Source organism: Pseudomassariella vexata (genome assembly GCF_002105095.1).
Source record: "Pseudomassariella vexata strain CBS 129021 chromosome Unknown BCR38scaffold_3, whole genome shotgun sequence".
NCBI lineage: Eukaryota > Fungi > Ascomycota > Sordariomycetes > Amphisphaeriales > Pseudomassariaceae > Pseudomassariella > Pseudomassariella vexata.
In genome coordinates, this window is record NW_024467958.1 from 2361226 (window position 1) to 2374253 (window position 13028).

A 13028-nucleotide genomic window follows, 5' to 3' on the forward strand; every position below is an offset into this window, starting at 1 on the left:
AGAACAACAGTTCATATGATTATATGTGTATACGTATATATGTGGGTACCTGAAGGTGTTATCCAGATGATGCTTTGCAATGTCTTTCCCCACCGCCAGGTCCTCCTACATACATCAAATTATGAACCCGCGAGGCCCTCGCTCTCTTTGTGTGAAAACAACAGCGAGGCCAGACTGACCGGGGCTGTTCTCATTGGGATCCTGGACCTTGGGCCGACCCTTGCTAATGAGCCACATTGCGTTGCCCATCCATATCTTCGAAAAGCGAAAAAAGACTCCCGAGCCAATGCTCCTCCGTCTCTTCTCTCCGTCTCTCTCGCTGGGTTTTGCTGTACATCATCGTCTATGATTCTTCATCGTGCCAAATTCGCCCTTGTCATCATATGCCTTACCGCCTAAAGTCAGGGTCTGAAAACGTGTCGATGCGACCGGACCCGCGCAGAAATGGAAACCAAAAATCATGTCCCGGGGGAAAACCCCCCCGAATGCTTGCAGCTGGAACGCCGAAAAATGCCGTGTGACCTGTCATGCCAAAAGGCCCATTTCCCCGAGCAAAGGGTATATACAACCGTCGGAACCGGTGCAGCTCACCAAATAACCGAGCCAAATAAATATGTCGAGATGGGTATAATTAACACATGTTTTTTTTGTTTTTTTTGTTTGGCCTTGTGAGGGACGGAGAATGTTGTCAAGTCCTGAAGCTTAGGTCGTAGTTATAGGAGTAGTTGTAGTAGCAGCTGCGCAGCGTGCAGAAATGATGTGCACAAGTCGGAATGGTTTCGTCGATGTGATACTATGAAGCCCCTCAAGTTCGGACTTCGAGTATTTCAGGTTGTTGAGTATGTCGAAATGCAGCCTGTACCCATATTGACCAAGAGGATCAGAAAATTCGAATAATTGGATAGTTCAACCTGAACGTCTACTCAACAGCTTTCGGCCTCAGAGCGCGTTGTTCCATTTGTCGTTTCCTCTCCAGTTTCGCGTAGTGGAGCCCACACGCATTGCATAAGGTCCTCGCCCCGTCCGGTCCTCGCCTCCATTCGGGGGTATCGATCCTATTGCAACTATGGCATCGACCAGGAGGTGCAGCACGCTATAGTCGTCAGCTTTCGTCTCCCTAATATGGAATCTTCCGGTAGCTTACCCCTCGTCGCTTTTTGACCTCCCCGAGACTGTAATGCTGCTTCATCCCGTCGCCATACATGGAAATATCGTCGTCATCGTAAGGTCCCTTGTGCTTGCCGCCTTCCCGCGCCTTCTCTGCAAGGCTATGCTGAACCAGTTCCCGGACGTTTTCGAGCGACTTCCGCAAATAGTCGGCATTGCTCAACATCTCAGATACTTCTCGCTCAGTCGGTAATCGTTCTGGTATGGGGTGGCCACCATGCTGTTCTGAGGCGATGTTTCCATATGCCTCAGCGAAGTTACAGATGGTCCTGCAAATAAATTGTATCTGCTGCGTGTGTTAGCAAGAGTTTGATATAGCAACGAAGCAAACGTTGGGGATATATATATATACCCTTTGAAGGCCGTCCGTGTAACTCCATGTTTCGAAATGTCGGTTCAAAGAATTTGGGTCATATCTCCGGGGCGCTCCGAACTCGTCATCACTGTGCAACTGTTGAGGTCGCTGGTGTTCAAATGGCGGTGGTATCGGCGGTCCAAAATGGCGTGGGGAAATCGGTGGAGCAGCGGAGAGAGGCAGTTGGCCAGGTGGATATTGTCCAGGCTGAGTGTACGGAACTTGAGGAGGTGGCGGAGGGTTATTTGAGTGATTGCCATTACGCTGCAATGAGTCCGGGGGCTTTGGTAGCTCGCGTTGGTCACCATAGGGATACGCTGAACTGGAAGGGCCGGATGGAGGGCCCTCCTGGCGTTGAGGATGGCGGGAGAACTTGTCTTCGTGCGAAGGAGGCGGCCGGCTTTCTGGTCCCGGTCCCGATCCCGACCCTGCTTCTGCCCGAGACGACACCGAAGACCCAAAAGGCGGCGGTGGAGGGAGATTTTGCGAGGGACCCATGGTAGTTGGTGTCGTGGGAGAATAAGGATGCGACTTGTTAGCGCTCGAAAACACTTCGGAGATGGAGGGCAGAGACTGCCTCTGCGCAGGCTCAGCGTCATGCATGGAATGTCTCCGAGATTCGTCGAGGGATATCATGCTGGGCATCGAGGGCGGAGGCGGCCCGTGGTGTCCATGCCCATGCCCGTACGGCGGAGACAAGGACGAGTAGCTGTGAGAATGATATGCCGCAGCCGGGCTCATCAACGCGGCGGCTGCCATGCTCGGGACTTCTCTCGACTGTCTTTCTGCCGGATCCCTCGGGCGAGGATGGAAGATATCAGGTCTACTGGCCGAGGTAAAACCACTATAAGAGCAAAAATGCATAAGAGTCAACTTTCAGAGTCCACACGTTATAAGAGCTGCGCGCGTGGTACTAGCTCCAAATAAGAAGCAACTGACCTTTGCCTAGTGCCAGAATCACCCGCTTCCATAGCGGGACTGCTGCCAATGATGCTGCCAAAACCCCAGCCGATTTCAACTAGAGCGATTCATGCATCTGACTCGACAGACAGACGGACAGAGCGATCTGGATCGTCGTGGGGAAGAATGCGCCGGTGCACAACTCTACTGCCTTCGCTCGGGCGTTGGGTTGAGATCGACAGGAAAGACAGGACGACAAACTGGCCAGGAACCCTAGTTTCTGTAGTTTCCGTACTGACGTAGAGATGGCTGCGCTAGTCACACCCGACGTCGCCTCCAACGGGCAAAGCCAATTGCTCCCGTCTTTTCCTTGGGAAACCGTAGCGGCGTAAAAGCTGGCTTGATAAAGGCGAATCGTATCTTTGGGACCCGGTTTGATTAGATCAGAGCAATGAGACCAGAAAATGATGGAGAGGCAGGTGGCGGACGGGATGGGTATAGGAGCTGACGGCTTCTGGGGTCTTTTTTTTCTTTCGGACCAAGACGTTGCAAGGAATTGTCCTGTGGCCAGTCCATACACACACACCCGCGAGCTACGACAACAAACGGAGGCGGCGGAGGCGTTGTATTTTGTTTTCTTTCTAAGACACGCCTTGGATTTCTCACCTTTTTCTGGGGGTCGAGACTTCGTCAAGTGGATCTGCGACGTCCCGCGGGACTGGATTGGGGGGGGGGGGGTAGGATCTTGCTTTGGGCCCGTCGTGGAGTCGCTAAATAAACTACCAGTCGTGCGTGCTGACCTAAAGCATAGTCGTTCACAAGTCGTGAACTCTATCTCAATGCGCGTGTGAAGTTTGGTTGGTTGTATATAGATAATTGTAGAGGGGGAGGCGGGGGGGAGGAGGAAACGTTAGACCCGAGTCGGGAGCTGCCGTCGATGAGCCTCACTCAAACACTGCTTGCTGCAGCGGGCCTGGCAAGCAGAGTGCGGTCGGGATGTTTGCAACGAGGAACACCGAATGGGAGAGGGTGGTCTGTCGCGTGTTGCTGGTTGGTAACCTGTTGCAGATGGTATGTTTTCTTTTTCTTTGGCCCTTCTCTTTCGAGCGACGGGAGGACAGGAGGAGGGGGGAAAACAGAGGTGTAAACTCCGACGGAAAAGCGGGTGAAAGTTGGTATTAAGAGATTGAGAAACATGAAGAGGCGAGATGTGACCAGTACGGGAGCATGTATGCAATTGTATGTATTGTGTGATGCCACGGGCTGGGATCTGATGAAAGGTGAATGGGCACTGGGCCGAACAGCAAGACCCCAACTCCCTGGCAGCCTGCCTGACCCTTGGAGCCAGCCCCTGTCGGACGGGTGGGGGAAGACCCAGGGAGATAATCGGGGGTGTGAGTGGGATACTACCATAGCAGATACATCTTGACGGCCAGGGGGGCAGACCTGGCAGATCGGGATCTGGGGGGGGCTAACCAGAGACTAGGTTGCACGCTGCAACCAGACTGTGCTGTCTTCGTTTTCGTCTGGAAGCTTTTGGGGAATCATTTGAGTACTCACGTAGTCAGTTGGGTAAGGTCGAACGACTGCAGCTAAAAACCAAACCACCTTAAAAGTACTTAAGTACGTGCCATTAGTCAACCACTTTAATTGACGTAACCGAGTAATCAACAAGGCAACTCAAAAACCCAGGCAGAACCGCAAAGAGAGGCCACAGGCCGCCATTTCATCGTCCTGATTTGGGCTGGCAATTGCAGGGACGACGCGTTTGGCGGCGCATCTCCCTCTGAGGGTCTACGTTCGAGCTTTCACAGCGACTGACCGACCTACTTGACCACCAAACGGATAACGGAATAAACGGCACAGCAAAGGGAATCTTTCGGGATAACCCAATATCTCCATGTGGTGTATTTAAACCGGCGACCTTACCTGGTAAACGCATCATAGGCCACTCTATCTGAAGTTCTACTGACCAAACCACTCCGTCCGTGGAAAACGTTGCTATACCCTTCCCTCTGCCTATACTGTAACCTCTGTATTAACTCAAGAAATCCATTGCCATCTGTCGGTCACCGCTTGCTTGCACGCGTGTATGTAGGATTTAATGATGGAACCAGTGGACTCTCCATCCAATCTTAACAGGGGAGTGGCACCACTTTCGCGCAGGGTTTTGTTACAGGGACAAGGTGAGGGGCGGCCTTGACGGCAACAGCGCCCGGCGAGTCGGCGACTTGCCCGCTAGCTACCAAGTGGCACCTTTACGGATACTCCTTCGTATGGTTCGTCTTCTGCGCTCTCTTTTCAGAAAAAAAAGGTTAAAAGCGGCTTCTCCGGACTGCCGGTCTGTACCGCACTGCAAGGCCTATCGATCTTTGAGGGAAAGGAAGGGATGGAGACGCATCGTCGCGTTGAAGTTGTGTTGCTGAACGGACAGCTACTACTACTACTACTACTACTACTACTACTACCCCGCCACTGAAGAGCGGCAAAGACAAATTGTCAAGTGGTTTGACAGCAGTCGAGAGACTCGGCGACGTGCGTACAGCTGTTGGTAACCCCCTAACCTGACAGATAAAGCAGCTGCAAGGTGGACATCCTTTCTTTTTTGGTCAAAACGGGCTCTAGGGCGCGCAGGGGACGGGCATGAGGTTGAGATTCGGGGGCGTGTGAGTGATCAATGAATGGGTTGCATGAGCTGGCCTGGGGGCATGGGTTGAGATCCAGAATCTGCTGTAGACGTCAGTTGCAGGGCTCCCTGCTTGGCATCGCGGTCGGGTCGCTGCAAGTACCGCCCAAGTACATACCGCATACCGCGTCCAGTGCTGTGGTGCGGCGTTGGTGGCAGAAGCAGCATGGGGCAGAATTACACCGTGTACGGTGTTCGTCAAGTACTCAAGTGGTTCGAACCAGGTCGTGCTGTCAAACGGGGGCAGGCAATCTCTCTCTCATCAGACTCTGGGCCCGCTTGGATGGGGGAACACTGCTGTCACTGTCAAGTCAGCAAGCGCGGCGCGTGTTACCCGTCCACTGGCAGCGATAACGCTCGATTTTAATACCCACTCAAGGATCGTGACAAGCTTATGACCCCTCCAAAACCTCCATGCCCCTTACCATTCGTCTGTATTTTTGATTCCCATGATTTGACATCTCGTTGAGCGGGCCCCCGTAACATCGTGGATTTTTCCACAGTTGCAGCGGTCAGCAAAGAAATGTCGGGATGTCGTCGTGTCGAATCTCGATAGGGCCATCTCCGCTCTTGGACTCGGTGACCGAGTCGTTGGTCTTTATCAAAGTAAATAAGTAGTTTCAAAGGGAAGGGTCGCGTCGCAACACGCAAGACCACACACCACGCCCAACTGCAGATCCTGCACTTAGTATATACTGAAACACAGCACAATATGGAGAGTATGTGGGGTTTATATCATGTTCTAAATGATGCTATCGACTCGATCAATTCTCGATGCCACCTAGTCACTCCTTTATAATGAAACCTCGTCGTCGCATTTCAGGTCTGCCACAGGCCTGAAGATGACCAGAGCGTGCTTGCTCAGTTAGTTGTCTCGCCTCTTTATTTGCTGATGTACTTTTCTGAGATATCACAAACGATAGAAAAGGGACCTCAGCGTTGCATCACTTGTGCTACCCCGAAATTAGACTATGTCTTTCGTGTCACTGGCAACGCACAGCGCATTTTGCACACTTTTGACTGAGATCGTGTAATCTTGCCAGAACCCACTCGATACGGCCTCGAGACAATGCTAAGGGCATTACTTGTATTGGCATGCCGACGTTGCCAACTCATTTACACCATTTCTTGAAAGTGACTTCGACGATAACGCCCTCCAATATGGCCTGGAAATTTGATGCGGACTCTCGTTGCTCGTGTTGTGGCACCTTTGATCAGTCACTTTTGACGGCCATGTCCCTCTCTCCCCGTGCTCTCCTGGGCTAAAGGGCACGGGTTTCTTCGGTAGCCAGATTCCTTGTGCTGCGTATGAGGGCATCTTGCATCTTGCATCTTTGCCACTGACTGACAAGACTGGCACGCCTTCAAAAGATGGAAGCGGAAAGCCGCCAAGGGGAAGTGAGTGGCTTGCAGAGTAACGCCTGCTCAGCCATGTCTGTGATGCGTCGCTAATACCTGCCGTCGCGGATATCGAGATAATTGATGGACGAGCGACTTTGTGACACGCCGAGTTTTGTTGCTGTCGCTCACGGATCCGCGCCACGGAGTCACGGAGACTGGTTGGACGATATATTCCTACTTCGTAAACAACCTGGGTATGCAGCGTTCCGGCTAGGAATTCGTTGCAGTTTGCGGCGTTTCTATCACCACTGCCAGCTGGACAAGAAAGGCGGATGTAGCAGAATAGCCACATCTCACATGTCATCTTGTGGAATTTGGTGTCGGCTTATAAGAAGACAAATAATGATTCTACGAATGCTAGCACAGGGGACGGTGACAGAATTTCGTATCCTAGAGACAGAACAACAAACATTCAGTGAGGGCTCACCAAATCCGCAGGAAACCGTACCAGTGCGCTTGTCATCGCCACGAAATCCACGGAATAGAACAACTGCAAGAGCGTCGTTGGGAGTTGCAGATGGAGGCGTTCTTGGATGCATGGTACCCGTCGACACGCCTTCAGGTCCCATCCTTGCGCCATCACGAACTTGCCAGGACATGGCCGTGTCGAACGAAGCAACGAACAGGGCCACTCGACGTGCAATATGCCATGACTCCAGGTGATATCGGACCCATCATTTTTATGACAGATCACGAACAGGTGTTCTTCCGCTTGATCAATGATCATCCACTCTGCAGACCCGCCTTCGGAACGCAGCGCTTGGCCGGGCCGCCATCAGGGTCTTCGAAGGGCCACCAACGCCTCGTTGCTCGTGTCATGACTCTCGCCAGCTCTGTAGGTCATTCTTACGCTCGGGAACTCGAGAGAAACTCGAGAGATACACTGTCCAAATCTATCCATATCAAGAATCATATGAGCACATGGGAGTTCGCTCTGCCCTGGATGGAGCAATGGCACTGGTGCCGGTATACCTGAGCTGGATGGAGCCTACGACATCCAACCAACCAAAAACGTCAGCATGTAGTTGGACTTGTCAGCGATTGGAGCGTCAAGTCCTGTTTCGTTTACTGGAACCTGGGGGTGTGATGACGGGCGTTCTCCGAAACCCCCAAACGGCTACGTTTACATAACACCACGGGCGATCATCAACAAGGCCGTCATCATAGTTGAGATGCAGACTTGCGGTTTCAATAATGTCACCACATTATGGGCGCGATCTACCGACGTTGTCATACCCACAAACTGCGCTCAAAATATTTCACGTTCGAAGAAACCAACTTGCGTCTGACCTGCATCTGAAGCAGCATGGGTCAGCCCCACCTCTCCGAACTCGACGTCGGGCACCAGACACGCTCGCGGCGTCTTGACCGAAACCTAACGAGAGTGGTTCTGGAGAGACGAGATTGGTTCCTTGGAGCTCGTTTAAATCTTGATAAGCCGTCAAACGGCGGCGGCGGCGGCGGCGGGCATTTGGGCGGGCTCGCAGCGAGAGCAGATGCACGCTGCAGATCGATCTCATCACACGTCAACCAGGCCCCTCCAACAGCGGCTCGTCATGAGCCGTCTCGCCCAACCGCCGAGGCACTTGGATCTGCTAGATCGATCTGTTTGGTTATTGGGCATATTGTGTTTGCGGGGCACCACCCCCTCTAGTTTCGAGCCTGGTGACTGGTTCGCCAGATCATCCAGATTTTCCCTCCACGATCTATCGTGGATGCATCATGCGTTTCCGAGTTTCAAGGTAGTACTGAACCCGTACAGATATAGCTCGCAGGATCGCTGCTCCGTTGTGCGCCACCACCTGCACCAAAGACTGACGCCAGGCCGTATTTTGTCGACAAAAAAATACGTCTGTTGTCGCCTACGCACTAGTCTGTTTGGGTGGAGTTTCCTCCCAGCATCTGCAATTTCGTATAGCCACGACTTGTCGGAGTTGAAGGGGCAGCGGAGTGCACGTGGTCTTTGCGAAGGGGGTATCCTTGATCATGTTCTTTTCCATGTTCTTTTCCATGTATTAAACGCCAAACTAGCTGGATGTGGGCGGCATGGTCCTTTTTTTAGAGGTCTCGGCCCTGCTGTGCTCACGTCAACTTTCTGACGAGCATTCGCCTCGCGGTTACGAGGTTCTACAAAGTGTCGTTGTGAGACTCGAACAGGCAAATCCCATGCGGAGAGTTCACAGCTGGGGCGGGGATTGGCTATCTCAATCGCTGGTTGTCTGGCTGAGTGCGGCTGCTGTGACAGGCAGCAATCCATGTTGTGCCCTTCAAATATGCCGTAGATGTGATAAGAGCGACCATCTGTGTTATCGTCTTCCTAGAATTACTCCGTAGAAGCTTGGCAGTTGGTCCGGGGAGCCCGGCTAGCACGTCAGGGACCGATCTAACAGTTATCGTAAAAAGTAAGATTCTGATCGGTGAAAGGGTTAAAATAAGAGAAAAAACCGGGTATGCAGCTGATGGATTAGGGTTACTCTATCTTGATCCATCTCCGTGGACCATGAGCCCGAATAGTTTGACGAGATGTGTGGCTCCCTTCCTGAATCCATCTCATCCTACGTAATTTTCTTTCGACTGCTGCAAATCAGGCCACGAGCAGGTCCAGCTCAGACCAGCTCTGCTGTTGATGGCCCGACCGAAGCCCGCTCTTTCTGTAAAATGCTCGCATGCGGCATCTCGATTCGCATCTTCTAATTTTATCGTGCCGTACCTGTTTGTGTTCCCTCTGCACATTATTGCGGCCACAATTTATTTACGATCGGTCGTTAATTTAGCGGACCCCAGACGCCAAACTCCTGCTGGTCAGGGTGACCATGCGTCCTAGATCTAAGTAGGTTGGTGTGCTAGCGACTGGCAGGCTGCGGCCGCCGGGATAGAGCTTGATGCATTCGCAAGCCGGTGGGCCTGTCATCTGGAAAAGTACATGGCGGTCGGTCTACAACGTACATGAACCTCGGGACCCTCAGATGGCAGGCAACCAAATTCTCAGGGCAAGCCCATCTCTCATTACCTACCATCTTGCCATCTTCGAGATTGGATGATCCGATGCGCCCTCATCTATGTGTCAAATCAGCAAAGGGCATCAGGCGGAGTACGATGGTGCTTCTTTGCATTGGGCAGTCCTCCTGCTATCATGCTTCACGGAGCTGCGTGGAGACTATAGGCTGAGGAACGAACCCGCTTTGAAACCGTCACGACATCAGTCCCTAGTCGCCGCATCCATCCACCCCATCCATCTTCAACGACAGACCACTCTGCCTTAAGAGAACCACCTTGAGAGGCTTCAGGTCAGACCTCCCTGAAATTGACGAGGCCCAACAAGGCTCATCGGCGATTCAGTACCTGTCAGAAAAGATTCGCCGCCGCGGCGCGGGCCCACTGCCACGAACCCTGTTCGGAAATGTCCTATGATTTTATCGAGCTAGACCGCTTCTGCTGTGTCGTCCAGGCCCAGTTGAGAAGCAGTTGGGAAGCAGTTGCCTGCCACCAGCACATCCTCGTAGTCTTGCATTGCTCAAGTGGTGTGCACTGAATTCTGACCTGACACGTTGTGTGGCTCCAAAGGCGCAGGGACACAGGCACAAGGCAACTAATAAGCCATCACTGCGATCCCTCCGTGTCGTCTCTAACCTTGTGGACAAGGACGCTCCCGAAGGCGTTCCGGGATGGACGTTTGTTGGAGTCGTTCGTTCGGCCTCTGATGTACCGCCTCTGATGTACCCCAGACATCTGACAAGCGGGGACATACCCAAATTGGGCAGCAATTCCAGAGTATCGAGTCAAAGTCGTAGTGATCATCGTCTGCAACACCACCGCTTTATTGGACCAGCAGCGAGCGAGATCCGGTGAGCACAACAATCCATCACATCTCATTCAACCTGTCTCCTGGGACTCGCTGGCTGATAACTACGTACCATTCATGTATATCGGGAGTACTCCGAACGAGATTGATTGACGCGTACGTATCACTCAGGGTTCTGACAAGATGCAATTCACTTTCAGCAGTCACCGGCACTCTGTAAGGGCCACCTGTCGGATAATCTCCAAGTTTGACGGCCTGGCTTACGTCTCATGTGCCTGTTGCTGGAATCTCCGGTACTGGTCAAATAATGGCATAGTATACTCTCGTATTCGTAAGCACGAACACCCGGTGGATAGCGAGGACATCATTCATAAGTTGAGGCCATCATAGTCTCCCCTTGCCGTTCAGAAGCGTCGGCAACCACCCACGAATGATCGTGCAGTATATGCATCGTGAGATTCGTTGCCAGGGTTGGCTGTCAGACCTGCAGCTAACGAAAAGGCATCCCTCCCTCAAGCCGCCCATGTTCTCATTCGTCGCAGGCAAGAGAGGGTTCCGATCCGGGCAACTATCCGTTGCAAGTCCAATACTTGTCATGAAGGCCACTCGGTTCGGCACACTTATTACTACTGCTGCGTTCTGCAGCCCTTCTGATGCATCAGGAGACACCGCATCAACCATAGACGGGGTCATGCTTCATGATTGGGCCGAGTATGGCAGGTAGAAACCCAACAATATGGACATGATCTGATCCTGAGCGGGCTGGTTCGATCCATCCGGCGCATCTTCGTTCTCGTCCAGTGAGGTTCGGTTCCTTACGGCGCCTAGCCAGAGCCACGTTGTAATCTGCGCATCTCAATTGTTGCCGCGACTTTGCAGCGAATATAGAAGACACGCTGGTCAACCAGGAAAGGCTTGCAGACCGCGGGATTTGAACGGGAACGCCTCTCACGTCATGCCATTGACATCGTAGATTCACCACGGTTGGGCAGATGTGGGAGGGTAGTATTCTTAGCCAGGTTCGTAACATCTCACCCACACTTTCGGATGACCGACAGGACTAAAATGGACCTGCCAACCCCAACTGGGCAGGAGCAGCAGTTGCACGGTATGTAGTAGTCAATGCTAATCGATTCCGATCTTGGACGACTGCACTACATGATGAAGATGAAGGATGTTTCCCTTCCCAACCTTGTTTCCACAGCGGTGGTCTTCTCGGTGGTAATCGGGCCAGTAACGTGAGAGCCCAGCCTTTTTCCCTCGCAGGTCTTGTCACCTTGCAGCAGGACACACAATCTTGGTTCGACCAGTGTCAGACCCAAACCAAATGCGGATTTGAAGCGAAGAAACCATCCACAATCTGGATCTGGTTATCTAGTCCAATGATCCTGTGGGAGTATGATCTTCTGATCTGGCCAAGTCAGATCCAGCGTGGGTCTTTGTTTTTTTTGTGTTTTTTTCCATGTCTGCGTCAAGCACATGTGATGCTACGCCCGCAATATCCTGACCGCCGTGTGCTTCGTCCTATTATTGCCAGCAACCGTGAGTTTCCGACGCCGCAAAACTCTTTTGCCACTTACGACGCAGGTTTTGAGCCCAGCGCTGCGGTCCGGCGCCCAATATGTTCGATGTGCCGGGTGTATTTGTAGCCATGCTTAACAAGATCTCGGTCATCGTTCCGTGCAGGACGTCGCCGTGCCGAACCCACCGCCCGAGGCTTTTGACTAGGCTACACACTATACTATGCAGTCACCCGAGCTCCCCCTTACGCTCTGGCACCATCAACAAATGCAGTGCGAGTGTGCCGGCCAATGTGGTGAGCACCTTTGCTCATTACCATGGTTGAATTTGCTGTCATTCTCGTCAGCTTCTTGTCAGCAACAAGCTTGACATGCCAAACCCACCCTGTGGAGATGATAATTGACAGGTCAGCTTCGCAGGGTTTGTCTTGTGGGCGGAGCTCCGTCGTCCCCCAGGCAGACAGGGATTCTTGGCTGTCGTGTCAAAACGTACGATATCGGAGAGTTTATGTCCAAAGAATAGCCGAGTTGACATGTCTCTTGACCCTTGAGTATTTCTTGGCTACCAAATAGTAGGAGTATCGCAATATGGTGGTTCATGGGGGCTTGGCAAGTTGGAGTAAGACGCATAATCTGAAGCCCCCGTTTGAATATGCCACCCACACTCGATGTCACCTCGTGGCTTACTCGGGTCGATCCCTTTTGTGATGCACGGCATGTACTTTGTCGATAATCAGCTGATTTTACAAGCCCTCATTGGAAGACAGGGAGGAAGAACATCAACGGAGCAAACAGTTCCTAACGATGAAGCCTTGTGCGTGGAGAGCGCCAGATCCAAGCCGGCGCCCATCGGGAATTTCTACTCGCAGGATCTTGCGAAAAGGAAGCCCCTTGCTCCCAGGCGAAAAGAGCAATCAATGTCGGGCGGCAGGTTCCCGCTGCTGTGCCGGCTCGGCGAACTCGGTTACGTTTTCTCTACTACCCTAGTCACTTCGTAAAGGAAAAAATAAACCAAAGGGCTCGAGAACGCGTCGAGGTCCCACGGAGGATGGCGACGTACTGTCACTTGTTGTCGTGTCACACCAGACCCCGAAATCTACTGATGAACAATATCTGCGAGGGGACATTGACTGGTCGCCGACCACTGCAATCTCATCTGCCCGTTGAGAAGAGCAGCTGTTGTTGCACACGATCCAA

General features: G+C 52.4%; 4 protein-coding genes across 4 annotated transcripts; 2 read left to right on the plus strand and 2 right to left on the minus strand.

Annotated features, from left to right (window-relative positions):
* Window positions 1-659: 659 nt before the first annotated feature.
* On the minus strand, window positions 660-2808 carry BCR38DRAFT_139605 (uncharacterized protein). The gene is made up of 4 exons (XM_040853626.1): window positions 2462-2808; window positions 1520-2366; window positions 1145-1453; window positions 660-1093 (listed from the first exon to the last, which is right to left on the minus strand). The coding sequence occupies exons 1-4, from the start codon at window positions 2491-2493 to the stop codon at window positions 920-922; spliced, it is 1362 nt and encodes a 453-aa protein (XP_040719107.1). The 5' UTR covers window positions 2494-2808; the 3' UTR covers window positions 660-919.
* A 3054-nt stretch (window positions 2809-5862) lies between these two features.
* BCR38DRAFT_472284 (uncharacterized protein) lies at window positions 5863-7108 on the minus strand (the record flags this gene model as incomplete). Its single annotated transcript, XM_040862902.1, has 2 exons — window positions 5863-6833; window positions 6937-7108. The coding sequence occupies 2 exons, from the start codon at window positions 7106-7108 to the stop codon at window positions 6190-6192; spliced, it is 816 nt and encodes a 271-aa protein (XP_040719108.1). The 3' UTR covers window positions 5863-6189.
* A 637-nt stretch (window positions 7109-7745) lies between these two features.
* Window positions 7746-8890, plus strand: BCR38DRAFT_139657 (uncharacterized protein). The gene has a single exon (XM_040853627.1). It carries the CDS (start codon window positions 8006-8008, stop codon window positions 8606-8608), a length of 603 nt encoding a protein of 200 aa, XP_040719109.1. The 5' UTR covers window positions 7746-8005; the 3' UTR covers window positions 8609-8890.
* Window positions 8891-11376: 2486 nt separating this feature from the next.
* On the plus strand, window positions 11377-12382 carry BCR38DRAFT_406712 (uncharacterized protein; the record flags this gene model as incomplete). Its single annotated transcript, XM_040858082.1, has 4 exons — window positions 11377-11419; window positions 11479-11707; window positions 12061-12127; window positions 12239-12382. The coding sequence occupies 4 exons, from the start codon at window positions 11377-11379 to the stop codon at window positions 12380-12382; spliced, it is 483 nt and encodes a 160-aa protein (XP_040719110.1).
* Window positions 12383-13028: the final 646 nt, after the last annotated feature.

Bases quoted from the DNA above. Each gene is read 5' to 3' on its own strand.
- BCR38DRAFT_139657 (XM_040853627.1), top strand. From the start codon at position 8,006: ATGCACGCTGCAGATCGATCTCATCACACGTCAACCAGGCCCCTCCAA.
- BCR38DRAFT_139605 (XM_040853626.1), bottom strand. From the start codon at position 2,493: ATGGAAGCGGGTGATTCTGGCACTAGGCAAAG. The intron at 1,454-1,519 runs GTATATATATAT...CACACGCAGCAG, and splicing joins ACACGGACGGCCTTCAAAGG to ATACAATTTATTTGCAGGAC. The intron at 1,094-1,144 runs GTAAGCTACCGG...TGACGACTATAG, and splicing joins AGGTCAAAAAGCGACGAGGG to CGTGCTGCACCTCCTGGTCG.